Source organism: Aotus nancymaae, unplaced genomic scaffold (assembly GCF_030222135.1).
Source record: "Aotus nancymaae isolate 86718 unplaced genomic scaffold, 86718_ANA_hifiasm-v0.15.2.pri h1tg000067l, whole genome shotgun sequence".
Classification (NCBI taxonomy): domain Eukaryota; kingdom Metazoa; phylum Chordata; class Mammalia; order Primates; family Aotidae; genus Aotus; species Aotus nancymaae.
The window spans coordinates 31,705,708-31,724,645 of record NW_026988482.1 but is presented as its reverse complement, the minus strand read 5'-3'; the positions used below and the strand labels follow the sequence as shown (position 1 = coordinate 31,724,645).

Genomic DNA, 18,938 nt, shown 5'->3' with positions numbered 1-18,938 from the left:
ACAGAAAATACAAGTCAAGGCTCTTCCACTTTGTAGTGAGTGACTTCTGGGTATTACAACTGTACTCTCAGTTTCTGTTTTTTCAGCTACAAAATAATAAAAGATTTGTGAGAAGATTAAACACAAATATGCTAAAATGCTGGAGAAGCTATAAAGCTCTGTAGATATTTTGTGTTTGTATTCATTATAACACTGTGCTAAATAAACAGCATTTATTAGAAACCGGCAGTAGATACTATTTTAATGGTGAAATACTGTTCTCAAGTCGGAACAAAACAAAGGTGTTTGTTTTTATCATCACTATTTTCTTTTCTTGTTGCCCAGGCTGGAGTGCAATGTGTGATCTTGGCTCACTGCAACCTCCACCTCCTGGGTTCAAGCGATTCTCCTGCCTCAGCCTCCCGAGTAGATTGGACTACAGGTGTGTACCACCACACCCGGCTAATTTTTTGTATTTTTAGTAGAGATGGGGTTTCACTATGTTGGCCAAGCTGGTCTCAAACTTCTAACCTCAGGTGATCCACCCCACCTTGGTGTCCCAAAGTGTTGGGATTACAGGCGTTAGCCACCTTGCCTGGGCTATGATCACTATTTTCAATATTGTTCTATAATTCTAGACCAGCACTGTGCAGTAAGACTTCTTGCAGTTATGGAAGTGTTCTCTGTCTGTGCTGTTCGATATGGAGCCACTAGCCGTGTGTGTCTATCCAAGTTTAAGTTAAATTAAACTTACTTACATTTGAAATTCAGTTCCTCAGTTGCACTAACGTTTCAAATGCTCGTTAGCCACATGTAGCTAGTGGCTACCATATTAGATAGCTCAGATGAAGAACATTTTCAGCATCCCAGAAAACTCAATTGGTTTAGAAGTTCTAATAGTCCAAAATTACAGAATAATGTTGAATAAGAGAGATAATGAAAGCATCACATATTTATCCATCCATCCTTTATGTTTTATGTTTTTTTGTTTTTTTTTTTGAGATACAGTCTCACTCACTCTGTCACACAGGCTGGAGCGCAGTGGTGCGATCATGGCTCACTGCAACCTCGCCTCCCCAGTTCAAGCTATTCTTGTGACTCAGCCTCCTACGTAGCTAGGATTACAGGCATGACCACCACGCCTGGCTAATTTTTGTATTTTTAGTAGAGACAGGGTTTTACCATATTGGCCAGGCTGGTCTCAAACTTCTGACCTCAAGTGATCAGCCCACCTTGGCCTCCCAAAGTGCTGGAATTACAGGCGTGAGCCACCACGCCTGGCCTACAACTTACTTTAAAATGCGTAAAGCAAGGCTGGGCACCATTGTTCATGCCTGTAATCTCAGCACTTTGGGAGGCCAAGGCGGGTGGATCACTTGAGGTCAGGAGTTCGAGACCAACCTGGCCAACTGGGTGAGACCCCATCTCTACTAAAAAAAATACAAAAATTAGCCAGGCATGGTGGTGCGGGTCTATGATCTAAGCTGCTAGGGAGGTTGAGGCAGGAGAATCACTGGAACCCAGCAGGCAGAGGCTGCAGTGAGCCAAGATCGCACCACTGCACTCCAGCCTGGGAGACAGAGCAAGATTCCGTCTAAATAAATAAATAAATAAATAAAGTTGTAGACATCAATATACTTCCCCCTTAAACTCTTTAGCATCCATAACATTGACTTGTTAAGTACTTGTTTTTTATTATTATTATTATTATTATTATTATTATTTTTTTTTTGAGACGGAGTTTCACTTTTGTTACCCAGGCTGGAGTGCAATGGTGCGATCTCGGCTCACCGCAACCTCCGCCTCCTGGGTTCAGGCAATTCTCCTGCCTCAGCCTCCTGAGTAGCTGGGATTACAGGCACGCGCCACTATGCCCAGCTAATTTTTTGTATTTTTAGTAGAGACAGGGTTTCACCGTGTTGACCAGGATGGTCTCGATCTCTTGACCTTGTGATCCACCCGCCTCGGCCTCCCAAAGTGCTGGGATTACAGGCTTGAGCCACCGCGCCCGGCCTCTTTATTATTTTATAGATAAAATTTTGCATACAGTGAACAAATTTTAGAGTACCAATCAATGAGTACTGGCAAATGCATACAGCTGTATAATCCAAATCCTGTCAAAACACAGAACATAACCATCACCGCAAAAAGTTTCCTCATTTTTCTTCCCATTTAGTTCCTACCACCACCCCCACCTTCTGAAGACAATGAAGAAACAAACAAAAAATTCACCTTTATATAGAAAAATGGGCTGAGGGCATACACTGTCATTTCACAAAACAGGAAATATACATTGACCAATAAACCTGTAAAGAAATAAATTCCCAACCTTACTTCAATGTGAAACAAATTATTTTATATGTCAGATTGGCAATAATTTAAAATGTTTATAACAGGGAGTTTTGGCCAGGGTGTGGGGAAGGGCACTCTCATGACAACCCAAAATGCTCTTTAACTTACCCAGAGTATACTTCAATAATTATATACATTTTTTATTTTATGAATTCCATTTAGTTCTTTTAAAAATCTTCCCAGTCATTTGTGATAATTTCTTTTTCTTGTCCCTATTGATGATTCTAACCTTTAGTTCTTTAAACTTTCATTTATTAGGTATTTTATATTCTGTTGTTAACTCCCATATCTGAATTTCTTCTAGATCTGTATTAGTTATGGTATAGACTTGACTGCTATAACATACAGACCCAAAATAAGAAGACAGACATTTATTCTTTGTCCAAGTAGGTAGTCCAGTACTGATATGGAAAGTCCAATCTACAATCCACGGGGCTCCAAGTCCTCTCTCTCATTACACTGCTATTCTCAACATTTCATCAGTTCCCACCATCTTGTCCACAGTCCAGACAGTAGAAAAGAGAAAATGGGAGTCACCCCTACCTTTTGATAGCTGGGCCTGAAAGTGAGACACATTGCTTCTGCTCACATCTCATAGGTTAGAAGTCACATGACCACACCTATATGCAAGGCAGTCTGGGAAATGTCATTGTTAACCTTTACCTAAAAATTATACTGTGGCTGGTGCAGTGGCTCATTCCTGTAATCCTAGCACTTTGGGAGGCCAAGGAAGGTTGGATCACTTGAGGTCAGGAGTTCAAGACCAGCTTGGCCAACATGGTGAAACCTCATCTCTACTAAAAATATAAAAGATTAACTGGGCATGGTGGCACCCACCTGTAATCCCAGTTACTCAGGAGGTTGAGGCAAGAGAATTACTTGAACCCAGGAGGTGCAGGTTTCAGTGAACCAAGATCATGCCATGGCACTCCAGCCTGGGCGACAGACTGAGACTCTATTTCAGAAAAAAAAAAAAATTATATTGCTACTGAGGAAGGATAGAATGGATATTGGCAGACAACTAGCAGTTTCTGGAACAGGCTATAAATCTCATTGTTTCTGCTGGCTTTTCCTCATGGGGTGACTGGCCTCACCTGCTTGATGATCTTTGATTATGAGCTTATATTTGCTTGCTCTTAATCTGTGGAAATCTTGTGAACCCAAATTAGGAATGCTTTCCTCAAGAGAAGGTTTGGTTTGCTTTTTCTAGGAACCAAGAGGATGAGTCTTCAGCTCTCACCTACTACTAGTCTGAGGATTAGTATCTTGGGTTTTTTTTTTTTTGAGATGGAATTTTGCTCTTGTTGCCCAGGCTGGAGTGCAATGGCGCCATCTCAGCTCACTGCAACCTCCGCCTCCTGGGTTCAAGCAATTCTCCTGCCTCAGCCTCCCAAGTAGCTGGGATTACAGGCATACACCACCATGCCCAGCTAATTTTGTATTTTTAGTAGAGACAGGGTTTCTCCATGTTGGTCAGGCTGGTCTTGAACTCCTGACATCAGGTGATCCACCTGCCTCAGCCTCCCAAAGTGCTGGGATTACAGGCATGAGCCACCACACCCAGCTAATACCTTGATTTTTGATGCTAAAGATATTTGCCCTTGGAGGTGACCCCATGTTTACCATTTGGTTACTGATCACTGCTCCCAGTTCTGATTTCAGTGCTTGGGTACTGGTTTTGGTTTTTGTTTTGTTTGATGAACAAACAAATTTTCTCTTAAACTTGTTGGGATCTCAGCAATGCATTTAAAGGTATGTTTTATCTATCATCAAACTGTTTTGTAATAGAAGGGTGTTGCAAGGAATATGATCCAGCATATAGCCAGACCAAAAATGTCCCATTCACTCTTCAGTTTACTTTCAAGTCTAGCTTTTTCTCTACTTTCTAGGCTTGCCAAAGCTGCCAATAACCTCTTTGTTAACAAACCTAGTGGATACATTTCTGTCTTCATGTTACTCAGCTTCTCAGTGACATTGACACAGTTGACCATCATTTATTATTTCACCTAATATAAACAAACAAGCACTGTTTTGTTTTGTTTTTGTTTTTTCGAGATGGTGTTTTGCTCCATCTCACCCAGGCTGGAGTGCAATGGCATGATCTCAACTCACTGCAGCCTCAGCCTCCTGGATTCAAGCTATTCTCCTGCCTCAGGTTCCCCAGTAGGTGGGATTATAGGTGCGTGCCACCATGCCCAGCTAATTTTTCTATTTTTAGTAGAGATGGGGTTTCATCATGTTGGCCTGGCTGGTCTTGAACTCCTGACCTCTAGTGACCCTCCCACCTTGGTCTCCCAAAGTGCTGGGATTACAGGCGAAAGCCACCACTCCTAGCCCAAGCACTGTTTTGAATGCTAGGGAGTGAACAGAACACAAAAAAAATCCTATAGAGAGGAAACAGACAATAAATGTATTAAACCTATATTTTGTAATATGGCCAAAGGTGGTTAAATGCTGTGGAATAGAAATGGGAGCAGGGCAAGGGACGTCAGGAGTGCTGGAAGAGAGATTGCAAATTAAAAGGGGAGAAATGTAGGCCTCATTGAGAAGATATTTGAGCAAATACTTGAAGGACATAAAGGGGTAACCTGTGGGGAATTATAAGGGAGGAACATTACAGATGACGACAGTCAGTGTAAATGCCTTGAGGGAGGGTTGTGCCAGGTATTTTCAGGAAGAGGAGGCAGAGTCCTGTGTGGCTAGAACAGAGCAAACATGGGAGGGAGAAATAGGAGGTGAGATCAAGTAGATAAGGAGGCTGGCAGGTCATGTGGGGTCCTGCAGGCCATTGTAAAGACTTTGACTTTTTTTGAGATGGGGAGTTTTTTTTTTTTTTGAGACAGGGTCTTGCTCTGTTGCCTAGGCTGGAGTCCAGTGGTATAATTCACAGCAGCCTTGACCTTATAGGCTCAAGCAATCCTCCCACCTCAACCTCCCAAATAGCTGGGACTATGGGTGCAGGCAACTATGCCTGGCTAATTTTTTAATTGTTTTGTAGAGGTGGGGTCTCACTGTGTTGCCCAGGCTGATCTTGAACTCCTGGCCCCAAGCGATCCTCTGTCCTTGGCCGCCCAAAATGCTGGGATTATAGGCATGAGCCACCAGGGCCGGCCAGGAGCCATTTTTTGAACAGAGTTGTGACATGAACTGACTTACATTTTTAAATGATCCCTCTGGCTGCTGTGTTCATAGAAAGCCATGGGGGGGTCCAGGGTGGAAGCAGGGACCACTAGAGATGCTATTGTAACCATTCTTTTCCTTGACCCTGTTCCCTCTGTTGACTATGTTCTTGTATCTCCAGATTTTTCCTCCTGCCTTACTAGCTGCTTCTTTTCCAGTACCACTTCTGTCCCAATCTACAAATGTTGGAGCACCTTAGACTCAGTCCTGAGACCCTTCTTGTATCTAGCATCATTCCCTGAGTAATTTTTTTATTTTTCGAGACAGGGTCTTACTCATTCATCCAGGCTGAAGTGCAGTGGCATGAACACAGTTCACTATAGCCTCCACCTTCTGGGCTCAAGGGATCTTCCTATCTCAGCCTCCCAAAGGTCTGGTATTACAGGCATGAGCCACTGCGCCCAGCCACTGGATGATCTTATGCAAACCTATGGCTTCTAAAACCATCTCTTTGCTAGTAATGCATAAACTTAGCACTGTAGCACTGAGCTTAAAGCAACTTGCTATCCAAACTGGAGCTGTTCATTTCCCCCCAAACATTTCCTTCCCTAGCCCAGGCTTTCACATCCCAGTAAATGGTATTGTATTTGCTCAAGCCAAAAAAATAGTCATCTTTAATGCCTTCTTTTCCCTCACCTCCCTATCCAACCCATCAACAAGACATGTTCTTTAACCCCTGAATCAAAGAGCTATTTCCTCCAAAACACTATGTATAAAATAACCTCAAAAACCTCCGTGGAGCCAGTGTAATGGCTGGCACCTATAGTCACAGCTACTCAGGAAGCTGAGGCAGGAGGATTGCTTGACCCCCAGAGTTCAAGACCAGCCTAGACAACATAGACCCTATCTCTAAAAAAAAAAAAAAAAAAAAATTAAAAAATAAGAAAAGAACAAACTTCAGTGGCTTAAACAATGAATATTTTTCTCACAAAACTGCTGGTCAGTTGGTATTTGGCTGAGATTGGCTGGGCTTGGCTGACTTGACTGCAGGATACAGGATGAGTTAGGATCTGATCCATGTGTGTTCATTCTGGGGCTCAGGCTGAAGGGCAACAGCTGTCCAAGGGATGATCTCGTAGTGAAGTCAAAAGCACAAGATGGGGCTGGGCACCTGTAATCCCAGCACTTTGGGAGGATGAGGTGGCCAGATCACTTGAGGTCAGGAATTTGAGACCTGCCTGACCAACATAGTGAAACCCCATCTCGACTAAAGATACAAATTACACGCCTGAATCCCAGCACTTTGGGAGGCTGAGGCAGAAGGACCACTTGAGATCAGGAGTTTAAGACCAGCCTGACCAATATGGTGAAACCCTATCTCTACTAAAAATTAAAAAATTAGTCAGGTGTAGTGACATTCGCCTGTAGTCCCAGCTACTCAGGAGGCTGAGGCAGGAGAATCACTTGAACCTGGCAGGCGGAGGTTGCAGTGAGCAGAGATTGCACCACTGCACTCTAGCCTGGAGGACAGAATGAGACTATGTCAATTAAAAAAAAACAAACACACAAGTGGGCACACTGAGCTTCTGCTCCCATCACTTCCCATTGGCCAGTCAAGCCTAAAATCAGGAAGTGGGAAGTACACTGTTTCCAACACGAAACCACAACAAGGGGATGGTTATATATGATATTATGGGGATTGAAGAATTGGGACCAAGTGTTCAATTTTTCAATCTCCCATAACTTTCTAAAGAATTGCACTTCTCTCCAAACCTACCCTCTCTACTCACCCTATTGTCAAATGATCATCATCTTTTGCCTCTAAACAAGTGTGTTTTCATCAGTATATCCCTCACACCTAGAACAATGCCTAGCAGGTAGTATATGCTTGGTAAATAATGTGTTCAATAAGTAACTCCAAACTGATCTCCCTGGTTACACTCACTTCTCTCTAATCCCTTTCCACAGAGCAGCCAGGGTAAGGTTTAAAAACATAAATTCTATTATATCAGTCCCAGCTTAAAACTCTACTCTGGCTTCTCTTTGCACTGGAACTCCTTACCATGTCCTTTAAAGGCCATCCATTATCCAGCCTGTTCTGGCTCTCCAAATGCACCCGCTACCACTACCTCCTCAAATATTTCAAGTGGTTTTCTCTTTTCTTTTTTTTTCTTTTCTTTTTTTTTTTAGAGATGGGGTTTCACTATGTTGGCCAGGCTGGTCTTGAACTCCCGATCTCAGGTGATCTGCCCACCTCAGCCTCCCAAAGTGCTGGGATTACAGGCGTGAGCCACCATGCCCAGCCTATTATTATTATTATTTTTTGAGATGGAGTCTCGCTCTGTCACCAGGCTGGAATGCAGTGGCACTATCTCGGCTCACTGCAACCTCCACCTCCCAGGTTCAAATGATTCTCCTGCCTCAGCCTCCCGAGTAGCTGGGACTACAGGCACCTGCCACCACACCCAGCTAATTTTTGAGTTTTTAGTAGAGACAGGGTTTTCCCATGTTGGCCAGATGGTCTCAATCTCCTGACCTCATGATCCACCCGCTCCGGCCTCCCAAAGTGCTGGGATTACAGGTGTGAGCCACTGCACCCAGCTGCAAGTGCTTTTCAACTGCAAGACCTTTATACTTGCCGTTCCCTCGGAGTGCAGTGCTTTTTTTCAGGCTCTTGGCATGCTAGCTCAGCTTCAGCGAAAATGCCACTTCCTCAGGCCCTCTTTCACTATTGACCACTGATCACTGTACTTAAAGTTACTCTATCCTGTTATGTTGCATCCCCGTCACCTTGTTCACTCCTTTCAGTGTATTTATCACGCCATGGAATTACCATGTTTTGTTCATCACTGATATCTAGCACCTATAATAATGTCTGGCACATATTAAGTGCCCTATAAAAATTGTTGAGGCCAAGCATGGTGGCTCACACCTGTAATCCCACCACTTTGGGAGGTTGAGGCGGGTGGATCACTTGAGGTCAGGAGTTCAAGACTAGCCTGGCCAACCTGGTGAAACCCATGTCACTACTAAAAATACAAAAATTAGCCAGGCATGGTGGTGTGCGCCTGTAATCCCAGCTACTGGGGAGGCTGAAGGAGGAGAATTGCTTGAACCCAGGAGGTGGAGGTTGCAGTGAGCCGACATCACGCTACTACACTCCAGCCTGGGCAACAGAGTGAGATTCCGTCTCAAACAAACAAACAAAAAATCTGTTGGGGAGTATATGAGAAAAGCCTTCCCTCACATTTTTAGATGATTTTTACTGCCTTTAATTTTCATCTACTCATCCATATATAAAACAATATTATGTAAATCCAAAGAAAATAAATTTAAGCTGAATACAAATACTGGAACATATTTGTTAATAAAGAAGTTGAGGACTGGAGCTGCTCCGGTGTGCGCTGTGGCATCCTTTTGCCTTGTGCCTCTGAGGCACTCATCTGTGGGGCTTAGGGACTCAGTGAGGCCTACACTGACATCTACTCTTCCACTTCCTGCACTGATTCATCTTACCTGGCTCACCTGTTTCCTTTTCTCATTCTTATCCTGGCTAACGTACTAGATAATTTGCCTATAATTATTATTTGTTTCCTGTCCCCCACTCTGCACCACTGTGAACCCTATAAAGGCAAGGATAGTATTTTGTTGTTTTTATTTTTCTGGTTCTGAGTAGGTGCTCAACCAATTGTGGAAGGAAATAATGAATGTCTCAAAGAAAGAAGGCTGGGAAGGTCCTGTATTCTTTCACTTCCTCCTAGTCGTCGCAGATTAAGATACCCCCCACCTTTGCACAATCTACATCTCAGCACTATACAAAATCTCCATGAGGTGTAAATGTTCACTGCCTTATTCATCCACAGAACGGTTTTACACGTGTATTTATAAATCCGTGTGCCTGTTGATGTTTTGCATGTGAGATCCTTTATTGACCTGAGAGCTTTCATGGGAAGAATTTAGCTTTCATGAGGAAGAATATTTGTGAGATCATGATAGGATAAAAGCTGATGAAGATAAGTGCCATCCTACAGAGGCTGTTTCTGCTATAAGTGGAGACTGTTTTTCCTCTTCCCTGAAGGAAAGTCCAGCAGTTGTTTAAATAATGAATAAAGCTAAGCACTTAAATTTATCTTCAGGAGGGTACTGGAAGAAGAGGAGGAGCAGAGTACAGGAACTACAAGTACACCTTTTGTGGGAAACAGCCAGTTCAAAATCTTCCCAATCATCAGTTATACTTTTCTTGGGATAATGAAATTAAAACATTCTGTACTTGATTATTTTCACAAGCCTTATCATCTTCAAATACTCCCTCCTTTGCCCATCCCTTAAAAGATCAACAGTGGGAAATTTTTCCTTAAAAGTAAACTATGTTCTTTTCTTTAAAATAATCATTATAGAGAAATTATTCTCTTTAAGTAGTCATGCTTCTAAATTGCTTGGAGGTGATTACATATGAACCTTCCTATAAACTTGTATCTCTCTCATTTAAAAGAAAAGAGGAAGGAAAGGAATTAGCCCATTAATTATTTAAAATACTTGGTGCAACTGTTCCTATGAATTAATCCAGGCACTTGGAAGACAATTACACTCCGTGTTAATATCATTGCCAACCTTTTCCACTATGCTGCACTCCAAATACTATTGTGTTTTCAATGACAACATTCCCTATTACATATGCATATGAAAAACAGGCATTTTCATCAGAATCACCGTAATAGCATTAAGAGATTATTTTTTCCAATTTCCTTGGAAGAAAATTCACTTAAATTAGATTATTTATTACTCGGCTGCTCTTGTATCTTGCCTGTATGTTTAGGTAACTGGAGCCCGTGAAAGTATAAACTTCAGAATAAAAAGCATGATTTTATACATTAATGACTTCAAATAAAAGAGGAACGCCACATTTGTGCATCACTTCTTTCGAGAAAGTTAAGTCTGTGTTCTGCTTAGGAGAGATAACACTTTTTGTCCCAGTAGGTGGCCCCCCTGGTGTAGCCATTAGTTGCTAATTACTTGCAAACAAATAAACAATTAACTCCTTAAGCTTCTGGCTGGGCAAGTGTTCATTGACATGCTAAAACTTTCTAAGACAGGATTTTAATTAGTGACGTTCTAAATCCAGCCCCCTTGTCAGCGTAGCTATAAGGTGAATTGCAGGAAGATTCCAGCCTTATACACGTGCGGCAGAGCCAGCAGAGGCCAGAGCTGTTGCTCTGCACAGACCACGAGAGGATGTCTCCCAGCCTTCAGGAAGGCGCTCAGCTCCGGGAAAGCAAACCCTCAACTTGCTCCTTTTCAATTGAGAGAATCTTAGGAATGGACCAGAAGAAAGACTGTGTTCCATTAATGAAACCCCACAGGCCCTGGGCAGACACCTGCAGCTCCTCAGGTATGCCACAACTTAATTGTTTCAATTATTTGTTATTTCATTTACAGTGTTTATTTTTTGCCCTTTATCTCATACTACATAGAGTCTAGGACTTTTATTTTATTCTATTCTATTTTTTTCTGAGACAGTTTTGCTCTTGTTGCCCAGGCTGGAGTGCAATGGCACAATCTCGGCTCACTGTGACCTCCACCTACCTGGTTCAAACGATTCTCCTGCCTCGGCCTCCTGAGTAGCTTGGATTACAGGCATGCATAACCGCGCCTGGCTAATTTTTCTATTTTTAGTAGAGATGGGGTTTTACCATGTGGGACAGGCTAGTCTCAAACTCCTGACCTCAAGTGATCTGCCTGCCTCGGGCTCCAGAGTGTTGGGATTACAGCTGAGCCCAGCCAGAGTCTAGAAATTTTAAAGCCTCTAGCTGAGTCCTATGGGAAATGAAAAGAATATGTCAGTTTTGGATCGAGCAAAGTGGATATAAAGTTCAATCACAGGGAATGCCAAGAACCTGCATTTACTTCAGAAGATCTCTCTCTGTGTTTGACACATCAGATATTTGAAATCTCTTTTCATTGAAAAATAAACAACATTTAGAGACCAAAGAGGCAGGATTACCAAGACAGGATCTTTATTTTTGATTGGTTTTCAGTTTTTGGTTGATGGGGGCTAATTATCTTGTGAAACTCAGAAGAATTCCACTAGGAAATGAAAGATGAGTTCCTGAAACTACCTCTTATAGAGCTTTGTGAAACATAGGATTGACCATCTAAAATGGGGTCTATTTTTCTGTTTTTAGGGAAAGATGGTAACTTATGTCTACATGTCCCAAATCCTCCCAGTGGGATTTCATTCCCTAGCATGGTGGATCACCCAATACCAGAAGAAAGAGCTTCAAAATATGAAAATTACTTTTCAGCCTCAGAAAGACTGTATTTGAAAAGAGAGTTGAGTTGGTATAGAGGCCGAAGACCAAGAACTGCTTTTACTCAAAACCAGGTGGGAAGTTTTTTCACCCAATAATGATAATAAAAGGTTTTAATTGACACCAAGTTGAGCAAAAGCCATTCACTTTGGTATCTCAGTTTAGAAGCCTTATTAATGAAACAATAGACTATCATATTTTAACAATTTCCAGGTAATCATTTTAAAAAAGGCATCCAGATTAATTGACAATCTTTAAATGCAGTCATTTTGCTCTAGAAATTAAAACTCATTTTTGGTGACATATTGAATATCAACATTTTAAAGATTTATTTTCTTATTCTTAGATTGAAGTGTTAGAAAATGTCTTTAGAGTAAACTGCTATCCTGGCATTGATATTAGAGAAGACTTAGCTCGAAAATTGAATCTAGAGGAAGACAGAATCCAGGTAATTTTCAAATTTAGTTGTTACTCATGATGGTTGAAATGTTAAAAATAATAAAATAATCTTTCTGAGACCTATTTTATTTTTCCTTAATTTTAGATTTGGTTCCAAAATCGGCGTGCAAAACTGAAAAGGTCCCATAGAGAATCACAGTTTCTAATGGCGAAAAAAAATTTCAACACAAATCTCCTGGAATAGATAGAAAATTAAGCAAGTGAAATTATCTTCTAATTGCAGAGCCATGAAGAATCAGTGGAAATATTAAGTGTTAAAATGTGATGTTTTCTTTCCTGCATTTAATCTGCATATTGTCATTTTTTCCAAAAATATATTGTAAATAATTAGTATTATAGCATGGTACATATTATATTTGGGCACTTTTAGTTATAGTAAAGACCTTTCCTATATATTTTAATAATCATTTTCAGAAAAGATTGCTATTTTTTAAGTGAGCAAAATTAACCTAATAAATTAGTTTGTTAAAATCAATAGACTTATGACTAAGTGATTCCACAAGTTGGATTCTATTTGTAAAGTATTTCAAGTGAAATAATCTGAAGAGCAAAGTTGTGAGTTGTTTCCATTAGTTTCCTCCATGTACATTTGGAACATGATTATGCTTAACTATATTATAGATTATGATTTATTGATGAATCTTCAACTTCTCTTGATTAATAGCATAAAGCAGTGAGAATTTCTCACCATCTATCAAAACAAATTCTTAGAGTGTTAGTTTCAAGTTTTTTTCAAGCAAAGTCATTATGCTAAAGTAGTAATATATAAGCATCAGCTATCATATTATATGCCATCGGTATTGAATTGCACAGAAGAATTAAGCAACAAACAAACAAAGAATTAAGCTACCAAAAAAATGCAAAATTTCAAATAGTTTTCTAGTTTAATTTTGTACTTTCATTCAGTAAAGTGATAGTGATCATCTAGCTTATATTTATTTCCAGTTTAATGATTTCTAATCAACTGCAAAATTAGGTTGACTGAGAAGGCAGGATAACTGACCTACCTTTCGTAAGTGCTCTGACATAGTCACTGGAAATAATCAGGATGCTTTCTAAGTAACAAAAACTATGTGTCTTCATTTCTCATTTTCCCATTTTACCTGCCAATTAAAGATGGGAATAGGCTAAGATATATAACAAGAAGGGAGCCCTCTCCACTGGAAATGTAAGTATTTGTTTTCTAGTTAATGGAATACCTAAGTGGGTGTTTTTGTTCTTTTTTTGAAGTGTCAGCTTAAGACTCTGACTTTGTCCACTGGAAGTCAAATTTCAGCTTTGTCCATTTGAATAGAATTCTCCCATGCTTCTCTTTTCTTTCTATCCTCTGTCCTTTATGATGTCCCAGTGATGATCAGGTGGGAGGTTCTCACTGAGTTATTGAATCTATAACCACTATACATTTTCTTATATATGAAAGACTAGAGGGAGTTTGCATATTATTTCTAAGGAAAAGCAGCATGACTCAGATTTTAGAGTTTTTAAAAATTATTTACTCAGAGCACATTTGGGGTACAGAGCTATGCGTCCCAACAATTGATCAGCAATAAGCAGCAATATTCTACTGTTGCTGAGACAGAGAGGGAGGAGGAAAAGAAGGGCAACAGAGCAGTTAGGAAGAACAAAGGCATTACATGGTTTCCAAAAAAGACTGGGCCACTTTTTCCAATATAAAGAGCTGCTTCCATTCACATAAAAATTAGAAGCACTATTTATGAAATGTATTAGCTAAAATTTATCCACAAAAAGTTTTCTTTGTTCTCCATTAGGTTATTAGGAAATTATGTTAAATTGGAAGACTGGAAGTTACCAGGAGTAGACTCTCAGGGAGTGGGTTGGAGGGGAATGTGTCACATGATGGGTAGGCTTTTATTTTAATTCCAAATTTATTGTCATTCTATATTCTGCAAACAATGTAAGCAGTATAGAAGTAGAGTAAAATCCCCCTTGAATCTTATACTTAAGAGATAACCATTATTAAACATCTTTATAGACCTTTTTGTGTATCATAAAAGCATCTTTTTATATATAAACACACACATATATTTGTTGTCTTTGCTATTATTTTTTAAAATGTGATCACATTTGACATTCTGTTTTGCATCTCTCTGACATCCTGCCATGTCAGAATTATAGCTCTGTCTCCTGAATGTCTGCTTGGTTTAGGATAAGATTTCAAGTCTTATACACAATAATAAACTATTCCACAATATTAATATTAAGTATTTTTGAAGTAGTGCTTTTCATAAATTGAGATTATTCAGAGTAATCATAGCTCATCTAGAATTTCTACAATTAAACCTAATTCTCAAATCCCTGAGGAATGTGAAGATTCTGTGTAAAATTGTAGAATCTAGAAAAAATGAAACACCATCACAGATAGCGATCAACAACTAATAATGCACTTAAGGTTTTTTTAATTATAAAAACTAGTCATACCTCTAAAACGTCTGGTGAGGAGAGAAACATAGTAGTAGCTCTAGACTATCATTATCTTAGTATTTTCCAATGACAATTTTGTATAACTGATTTACATGGCTCTGAAATTCAATTTTATTTATAATTGAAATAAATTGTTTATAACTGAAGTTATATACTTATAACTGAAGCTACATATTTATAACTGAAATCATTTATAATAGAAATGATATATTTATAACAAATAATATTTATAAGTCAGAAAAATTAAAACCAGAATTTATAATATTAAATAACTATAATATAATATGTCTATTTTTTATATTTTTCAATACTAATAACAAAATATAAGTTTTATTATAACTTTTGTGAAGCAAGTTCATAATATATTAGAATACTCAAGAAGCAGGATAATATAAAAGATTGCTAGTATATTTTCCCTAAAATCTTTTCTAAAAACCTAAAGATAAAGGCTGATCTTGTTAAAAGAAATAATGAATCAGTAACATTTTTGGATTTACAATTGCTAGACATTTGGAGAGACTATAATGATATTCGGGGGTGAAACTGGACTCAGGAAAAATCAAGCAAAATGAAAATGGAAAGAAAAACTCAAGATAGAATTTTCTTTCCCTCAAAACATGTAGGCTCTAATCCACAGCTTATTTCTGTTCCTGGTAATTCTAGGCCTTTGTCTCCATTAATGCTCAGGACAAGGTGAACAGTAGTAGCAAATCAAACTAATGCAGTCAGGTTAATACCTGGTGCGCCTCTATTATCTGACAACTGCCTAAATAAGGTTATTTGGTCTCCCGTAATGGCATTTGTCTTTTGTGAAGCCAGTCAGACAAAGCCCATCACTGAAGGAAGAGTGCTGCTGGAAACAATGGCTGTGTGTGCTGGTGGTCAACTTTTTTGTTAACCAGTGTTAATAGCCGCTTTCACCTCATGTACCTTATCACACATCACACAAATGGCATAAATCTCCCATTACCGAACCCAACACACAGCATCAGCCTGGGCCTTGTTCCTACCTCTTGTTCCTTCTAGCAGAGAGCTGGGAACTGCTCCATTTTCTCAATATGGAACTCAAATCACAGTCTGACAAAGGGTGACTTACTATCTCCATTTCACTGAGTCCCATAGGAATAAAACCCCCTCCAAAGTTAGTCTATGGTTACCTTTCATGCTCATTTTGACTGTCCTAACTCCTGTTTGAACATCAGTCCACAGCATGAGGCAGCTCCTGGTGGCTCTCAACATTCCATTAGACTCACCTCTTCTGCCCGCGGTTTAATCTTAGACTTCACAGCCTCCAGAATTGTGAGAAATAAATTTCTGTTGTGTATAAGCCACCTAGTCTGTGGCATTTTTGTTATAGAAGCCTAAACAGACTAAGGGTCCACTATGAGCTATGCAATATGGTGCTTCACATGAATCATCCCATTTAATTTTCTCAGTAGCTCTGCAAAGTGAATATAGACAATCCACTTTACAAATAAGAAAATGTTGGATATTTTTATTATGATTTTTGTTTTTTGAGATGGAGTCTAACTCTGTCACTCAGGCTGAAGTGCAGTGGCACAATCTCAGCGCACTGCAACCTCTGCCTCCTGGGTTCAAGTGATTCTCTGCCTCAGCATCCTGAGTATCTGGGACTACAGGCGTGTTCCACCACACCTGGCTGATTTTTGTAGTTTTAGTAGAGACAGGGTTTCGCCCTATTGGCCAAGCTGGTCTCAAATTCCTGACCTCAAGAGATCCGCCTGCCTTGGCCTCCCAAAGTGCTGGGATTACAGTCATGAGCCACCAGGCCAGGACTTTACTATGATGATTCTTTTTTTTTTTTTTTTTTTTTTTTTTTTTTTTTTTTTGTTGAGACGGAGTTTCGCTCTTGTTACCCAGGCTGGAGTGCAATGGCGCGATCTCGGCTCACCGCAACCTCCGCCTCCTGGGTTCAGGCAATTCTCCTGCCTCAGCCTCCTGAGTAGCTGGGATTACAGGCACGCGCCACCATGCCCAGCTAATTTTTTGTGTTAGTAGAGACGGGGTTTCACCATGTTGACCAGGATGGTCTCGATCTCTTGACCTTGTGATCCACCCGCCTCGGCCTCCCAAAGTGCTGGGATTACAGGCTTGAGCCACCACGCCCGGCCTACTATGATGATTCTTATCCCATTTTATAGATGAGCTGATTGAAGGACACAGACTAAATGACTTGATCATGGCCACACAGCTGAAGCAGCTCAGCCAGAATTCAGACCAAGTTCTGCCTGGCTCCAGAGCTGCCTCTTCCTGTTAAGCCTTCCAGTAGATGGAGTTACCGGCTGTGATGCTAATACCTAGAAAAATGTGCTACATCTTTCCTTTCTTCCTCCCTTTCTTCCTTTCTTCCACTTTTTTTTTTTTGGTAGGGTTGGGTGGGAGTAGGGGAATGGGACTAAAGATCTGAGTGTTTGATACCTAAAGTAATCAAATTCTCTTAAGTCCCAATAATTTTTTGGAAATATTTTCTCTAGATATAAATGGTATTTTGTCTAGATAATATGTACATCCTTATCTGTATAAATATATATATATATATATATATATATATATTTTTTTTTTTTTTTTTTTGAGACGGAGTTTCGCTCTTGTTACCCAGGCTGGAGTGCAATGGCGCGATCTCAGCTCACTGCAACCTCCGCCTCCTGGGTTCAGGCAATTCTCCTGCCTCAGCCTCCTGAGTAGCTGGGATTACAGGCACGCGCCACTATGCCCAGCTAATTTCTTTTTGTATTAGTAGAGACGGGGTTTCACCGTGTTGATCAGGATGGTCTCAATCTCTTGACCTCGTGATCCACCCGCCTCAGCCTCCCAAAGTGCTGGGATTACAGGCTTGAGCCACTGTGCCCGGCCTTATCTGTATAAATATTAAACCTCATTAAGTTTTTTTTTTTGTATTTTAAACCTTATTAAGATTTAACAGCAATCACTTGATTTAAGTCCTTTTTTCCCTGAAATTGCTGTCAGAAATTTGTGAAGGCCAGGCATGGTGGCTCACACTTGTAATCCCAGCACTTTGGGAGGCCAAGGCAGGATGATCACTGAGGCCAGAAGTTCAAGATCAGCCTGGGCAACATAGTGAGATTTCATCTCTACAAAAATTTAAAAATTAGCTAGCCTTGGTGGCTCACACCTGTAATCCCAGCACTTTGGGAGGCTGAGGCGGGCAGATCACTTGAGGTCAGGAGTTTGAGACCAGCCTGGCCAACATGAAGAAACCCCGTTTCTACTAAAAATACAATAATTAGCTGGGTGTGGTGGCAGGCGCCTGTATTCCCAGCTACTTGGGAGGCTGAGGCAGGACAGTCACTTGAACCCTGGAGGCTTGCAGTGAGCCAAGATCGTGCCACTGCACTCCAGCCTGGGCAACAGAGTGAGACTCCATCTCAAAAAAAAAAAAAAAAAAGATTAGCTGAGCATGGTGATGTGCACTTGTGGTCCCAGCTACTCAGGAAGCTGAGGTAAGAGGATTGTTTGGACTCAGAAGATTGAGGGTGCAGTAAACCATGATCATGCCACTGCACTCCAGCCTGGGTGACAGAGTAGTCTGTCAAAAAATAAGAAATTTAGTAAAGAAATATCTCAAATCAGCAATCTAACCTTTTACCTTAAGGATCACAAAAAAGGAGAACATAATAAATTCAGAATATTTTCTCTAGATATAAATGGTATTTTGGAAGAAGAAAGATAAAGATCAGAAAAGCCATGGAGAAAAGTCAATTAAACCAAAAACTGATTGTTTACAAATATTAATAAAGTTGATAAATCTTTAACCAGACTAACAAAGAAAAAAAGGAAAAGATATAAGTCACTCATGCCAGGAATGAAAGAGGGGCTATAACTAAGGACCATATCAACATTAAAAGAAGAATAAGATAATACTATGAACAACTCTATATACACACATTTGATAGCTTAGAAGAAATAGATCAAATCTACAAACTACTAAAATCCACCCAAGAAGAAACAAATGACCGTAATAGTTCTATACATTTTTTTTTTTTTTTTGAGATGGAGTCTCGCTCTGTTGCTCAGGTTGGAGTGCAGTGGTATGATCTCGGCTCACTGCAACCTCTGCCTCCCAAGGTCAAGCAGTTTTTCTCCCTCAGCCTCCCAAGTAGCTGGGACTAGGGGCACCCACCACCATGCCCAGTTAATTTTCGTATTTTTTTTTAGTAGAGGCGGAGTTTCACCATGTTGGCCAGGCTAGTCTTGAACTCCTGACCTCAGGTGATCCACCCACCTGGGCCTCCCAAA

At 40.3% G+C, this 18,938-nt stretch overlaps 1 protein-coding gene across 1 annotated transcript in view; it reads left to right on the top strand.

Moving 5' to 3' along the window:
* Nucleotides 1-12,770, top strand: part of HESX1 (HESX homeobox 1) — a 29,164-nt gene extending 16,394 nt beyond the window's left edge. The window contains exons 3-6 of the mRNA XM_012460791.3: nt 10,574-10,840; nt 11,634-11,833; nt 12,106-12,207; nt 12,304-12,770. Coding sequence (XP_012316214.1) covers nt 10,684-10,840; nt 11,634-11,833; nt 12,106-12,207; nt 12,304-12,402 — 558 coding nt within the window. The 5' untranslated portion in view covers nt 10,574-10,683 and the 3' untranslated portion in view covers nt 12,403-12,770. The remainder of the gene's footprint in view (nt 1-10,573; nt 10,841-11,633; nt 11,834-12,105; nt 12,208-12,303) is intronic.
* Nucleotides 12,771-18,938: the final 6,168 nt, after the last annotated feature.